Source organism: Hipposideros armiger, unplaced genomic scaffold, assembly GCF_001890085.2.
Source record: "Hipposideros armiger isolate ML-2016 unplaced genomic scaffold, ASM189008v1 scaffold_17, whole genome shotgun sequence".
In the NCBI taxonomy this organism is placed as follows: domain Eukaryota; kingdom Metazoa; phylum Chordata; class Mammalia; order Chiroptera; family Hipposideridae; genus Hipposideros; species Hipposideros armiger.
In genome coordinates this window covers 629,006-634,521 of record NW_017731367.1, presented here as the reverse complement: position 1 = coordinate 634,521, position 5,516 = coordinate 629,006, and the positions used below count along the sequence as shown (strand labels likewise).

General features: G+C 48.4%; 1 protein-coding gene across 1 annotated transcript in view; it reads right to left on the bottom strand.

Moving 5' to 3' along the window:
- ARMC9 (armadillo repeat containing 9) overlaps positions 1–4,459 on the bottom strand; it is a 114,118-nt gene extending 109,659 nt beyond the window's left edge. The window contains exons 1-2 of the mRNA XM_019628226.1: positions 4,371–4,459; positions 540–623 (exon numbers count right to left, since the gene is read on the bottom strand). Coding sequence (XP_019483771.1) covers positions 540–590 — 51 coding nt within the window. The 5' untranslated portion in view covers positions 591–623; positions 4,371–4,459. The remainder of the gene's footprint in view (positions 1–539; positions 624–4,370) is intronic.
- Positions 4,460–5,516: the final 1,057 nt, after the last annotated feature.

Here is a 5,516-nt window from a genome sequence, read left to right as displayed (position 1 = left end):
TCATAGTTTCATTTATAAAATTTTTAAAGGCTATTATTCACATAATGGTGATTTCATTTGTTTTATGGCTCTTGAATAATTTTTAAATTGTTGTGAGGGACAGGATTGGCTCTTCCATCTTAAAAGTTTGCTAACCCCTGCTCTAAACCATTAGCAGTGGTCACTGCAGGAGTAGAGCAGGGAAATTCACTGTTTATACTTCTATACTATTGGGTTGTCGGAAAAGTCATGACATATTTTTTCTATGTTTTTCATTGCAAAAATGAGTCATGACTTTTCCGACAACCCAATATTTGAATCCTTTCCCATAAGCATGTGTTGCTTTTACTATTTTCTTTAAAAGCATTCTTAAAAGTGGCTTTAAGATTTCAGTTTAGTTATGAAAACAAAATATAAAAATTATATAATGGAATATAGGTAACGATGATGTAATTATAGAAGAACCATTTCAAGGCACTATAAAATTTGTTGCACTGAAAATACAAGCTTTCCGAGTTTCCAAGGTCTCTTTTTTGTGACCTGTGCTGTAATACACCTACCTCTTGCACGAGTCCAAGTAGTTCGGATTCATGAGCCAGAATATCCCCCATATTGAAAGGTTACTGTTAGTTCTCAGCCAAAATCTGTACAAGGCAAAAACATAAAATAAAAGCTTTCATCTCAACCATCTGTGACATCACAAAAAAGGTGTCTGTGGTGGGCAGAATAACGGCCCCCAAAAATGTCTGCGTCCTCAATCCCCAGACCTACGAGTATGTTGGGTTGAATGGCAAGGGGGAATGAAGGCTGCAGGTGGAACTGAGGTTGCGAATCATGACCTTAAAATAGGGCGAGGAGCCTGGATTATTCAATGGGTCCAATGTAAGCACAGGCGTCCCCACAAGAGAAGGAGAGAAGCAGGAGGGTATCAGGGAGATGCAGAGTGAGAAAGACTCAACCAGCCATTGCTGGCTCTGAAGATGGAGGAAGAGCCAGGAGCCGAAGAACGCAGGCGGCTCCTAGAAGCTGGGCGAGGCAAGAACGAGATTCTCATCTGGAGCACCCGGAAAGGGGCGAGCCCTACAAACACTTTGATGTTGGCCCAGTCTGAGACCCATTTCTGACTTCTGACCTCCAGAACCGTGAGAATAAACCAAGACATTAAGTTTGTGGTACTTCATCATGGCAGCACTAGAAAATCGGGTGGCTCAAGTCAAAAATAATTCTTCCAGATAATTAATAATTCTTTCTACATTTACCATGAATGTGCAAGGACTGGAGGGTGGTGCACATGGACGTCAAGGATTGCTGGTGAGACTATGGAAGATGCTTTTTCTTATTTAGAGTTTCTAATGTGCTATAACGTGGTAGGTGTAACTCTAATAGTCAAGACCTCAAAGTGCTTCAGAACAGAATAGAGTTTAATAAGGTCAATTCATTTACTCTAAGGAAGGATACACATTGGAATTAATCTATGTAAATGAACGCTAATTCCCCTTCCCCCAAGTAAAAATAGTAAACATTCACAAAGCGGGCCCGATTTTGCAGTTTTCTCCAGCCACTTTTAGCACCTGAGTTAGGTTAATCAGGGTGAGATTTTTGAGAAGAGGGGAAAGAGAAAGCAGGTGATGGAGCACTGAAGCGGAGCGATGTTAAGGAGGGAGGTGCACAAGTTGTAAGCCAGTGAAGAAGTAATGGGGTCAAATCAATATCACCCCAATAAATTTAATAAAGATTCATAAAAATTTTTTTTGTTTAAAAAGACCTGCTTCGGGGCCGGCTGGATGGCTCAGTTGGTTAGAGCACGAGCTCTGAGCAACAGGGTCGCCGGTTCAATTCCCACGAGACAGTGAGCTGCGCCCGAGCTGAGCTGCTGCTGAGCTGCCAACGGGGGCCGGATGGCTCAGCTGGTGAGAGCACGTGCTCCTAACAACAAGGTTGCTGGGTTGGACTCCAGTATGGGATGGTGGGCTGCACCCCCCGCAACTATTGGGTTGTCGCAAAAGTCATGATGCATTTTTCAACGAAAAACATAGAAAAAATGTGTCATGACTTTTCCGACAACCCAACAGATTGAAAGCAGCGACTGGACTTGGAGCTGAGCTGTGCCCTCAAAAAAACAACTAAGATTGAAGGACAACAACTTGACTTGGAGCTGATGGGTCCTGGAAAACTACAATGTTCCCTTCCCCAATTCCCCAACATTATTCCCTTCCCAATTCCTCAATAAAATCTTAAAAAAAAAAAAAGACCTGCTTCAGGGGCACATTAAAGTGAACTTGGAAGATAGCAGGTGGTGGTTGGAGAGGGAGATGGGTGCTTGAAATGAAATTTTGGAGGTGGTCAGTTAACAAAAAGTTCATTATCACAGAAGTGGGTTGGTGAGGAGGATGGAGGGAAAGTTGCCTATACGTGAGGAGGATGAAGAAACTTTCGCAGTCAGGATGTTGACACCAAAACCGAAGTTGAGGAGGTGGAAAGGTTAACAGTGAGTCGGGAGCTACAATCTTCAAGGGAAACACTGTACCAGAGAGGCGACTGCCTCAAGGAGGGATGGTGAGTGGTGGAGCCCATGGCATGTACTTCAAAGGAGAGGGCAGTGACCTGGCAGCCGCAGTGAGGACACCTAGCCCACCCACCACCTCCAGGCCCGCCAGATACATGAGGTACCAGGAGAGACAGCTACTGTTGGAGGACCACCCACCTCTCCAGCCTTTCTCTGGGCCAACCACCAACCCGTCTCTCTCCCTACCACTGCCCAGGTTGGGCCCCACCAACAGTGAATTCCCGGCCATTCCCCCATACAACACGCTCTTTCTAAGCCCTGTGTTTGATGTACTCACCCCACCTCATGGGGAAACTTGACTCATCATACTAACTCCGTCCAGACTTAACCTCCGTTAGGAAGTCTTCCATGAACCCCTCCCCTGTCGTCTCCATCAAGGCAATTCTCTCTCCTCTGGGGTACCTCTGTACCCTATATCTATGTCTACTGCTATACTTATTATCCTGTTTACAAAGGCAGGAAGCTATATCCAAATTGTGTATCTCCAGAACCTAGCAGACTGCCTGGTAGGCACAAGGTCACCCAAAACGTCTGGTGAATAAGGAAGCCCAAGCACAGGGAGCATTTTTGAAGGCCCTGGAACAAGAAAACTTTGTTGTTTTTGAGAGCTCAAGCTCTTTCCAACCTCAGGGCCTTTGCACATATTGTTCTCTCTGCCTGTAACACCGCTCTCCTCTCTCTTCACCTGGCAAACCCCTGTACTTAATAAACATCAGAGAAGCTCTTCATAGCATCATTTGAATAAGATTCTGCTCTGATCATTTGTCTGTCAGTGAACGTAAGCCAATGTTGGATATTCCATTACCCTGCCATTCTTAGAAATTACAGAATTTTCTCTAACCCTTTATATCTTAATAGGTTCATTTGTTGAGGGCTTAATGTATGGCATGCAATGAGTAAAATGTTCCACATTAAAATTTCACAATAAACCTAAGAGATGAATATGACGTATACTCTCCTTTGACATCTAGATGAGGCAACTGAGGCTCAGGGGGGTTGAGGTGCTCCCAATAACCCAGGTAGTAGGTGACAAAGTGGGAATTTAAATCCAGACCGACGCTGATCACTACACAGTATTACCCAAAGTTTGGACCACCTGAATCAGATGTTGTGCAAATGGTTAAGTCCTAGCACCACCCTGATCTTACTGAACACAGGAGCAGGGACGATGCCCAGAAATTGTTTTACCCAAGCTGTCCGGATGACTTTTATGCACATTCAAGTTGGGGAACCACTGCTCTCCTTTTTGCAGAAACTAGAGAAAACTTCTTCCATCACTTTTGAGGGCTGCGGGTGCAGCTTCTGAATTTCTACGTAATGGTTTTTGACTAAGGATAAGACTATGACTATGGGATGTGTCTGGAAGCAAAATTTGCATAGCAAGCATCCTGTTTTTGCTTAGATTGGATGAAATCTGGACCTAACTGGGGTGCTTTGGAAAGGGGGGTTTAGCTGATGGAGGTAACGGAAGGGATGGATCTAAAAGTCCCAGGCCTCCGGTTCACGCCACCGTTACCCAGCTGGAGGACTTGGGGCCCCCTCCAAGGGTGGCCTGTTGCAGCAAACACAGGGACTTCTTGAGAGAAGAAGCTGGACCTGTCCTCGGCATGTCCCGGCGGCCGCTTCCGGGCCACGCCGCAGTAAGAGCCCTGGACTGTAGGCGAGAAGCGGGGACATCCTGCAGCGGCTGCCAAGGTGGCGCGTCGGGGTTTTCCTCTGGAGCGAGGGCTCAGCAAAGCCAAAGCCCTCGGGCCCCACCGCGGCTGCTCCCGCCCGGGAACTGCGGGCTCTGGGGTGGCCAGGCCGCATCCGCAGACGTGCTTACCTGCCGCTCCGCCGCGCTGATCCGCGCCTCCCTGGCGGGGCCGCCACCTCTCCAGCCGTCGCCCGGGCAACCGCCGCCGCCAGTTCGGCGTCACGTGGGGGACGCGCCGCCAACCACAGGACGCAGTTGGCGCGGAGCATCCTGGGAAGGAAGGCAAGAGCCGCGGGAGGTCGGGAGGCGAACCTTCCTGGAGGCGGAAACGCAGCGGAGGTTTGCCTTCCAGTGTCCGCTGGGGGTCGCACGCTGCACGGCCTCGTCTCCCGTCCTACCCTCCTCGACTTCCCGTTTGTTTATTTCCTCAAACGTTGCGCGTGGCCCTGTGCCCGGCTTTGGGCGTGAGCCTGGCAGACTCAGCCCCTAACCTCAAGGGACACGTATCGCATCGCCAGGAAAACGGACCCCGCAAGAGATGACAGTACAGGGTGGGCTTCGCCGAAAAAGGCGTCCTTATTCCCATTTTACAGGAGTGACCCAGAACCACCTTAGAACCAAAAGCGTCGCCCAAGATCTGCCTTAAAAGCTTTAAGCACCAGGATTTCACCACCGCAGCAGTTTCCAGGGATTTTAGAGAAACCTTTTCCCCCCACGTGAAATTTGGGCTTTGAAAAAATTAAACAAGAGCACAAATCCACCCTCTCCTTACACATGGTACTTTTTGTTTTGTTTTTTGTTGTTGTTTTTTCTCTTTCTAGCTGAGCCATCCTGCCACCTGTTGGCAGCTCAGCAGCTGCTCAGCTCAGGCCAGGACTCGAATCGCTGTTGCTCAGAGCTCACACTCTTGAGTGAGCTCCTAACCAACTGAGCCACTCAGCCGGGCCACACATGGTGCTTTTGCACTGAAGTTCACCAACACTGAACACGCACCTGCCCACCTGGGCTGGATGGAGGCTGGGGAGGTGGCTAGAGATAGACAGAGTCCTTCCTTTCCAAATATTGAGGCTCTGTGGTGGGAGCCTCCGTCTTTCCATATCTCTGTTTCCAAGAAGGTGGGGACCACCAAGGCCAGAGACAGGTAGGAGGGCATGGAGAAGGTAGGTGCCCTAAGATGGCCTATGGCCACCATCTCCCCAGCCCCAGCCCTGCCAGTGCTCTTTTGAATTCTGAGATTGTCTTCAAAGAAAAGCTGTGTTTAGCAGGAACAGATGT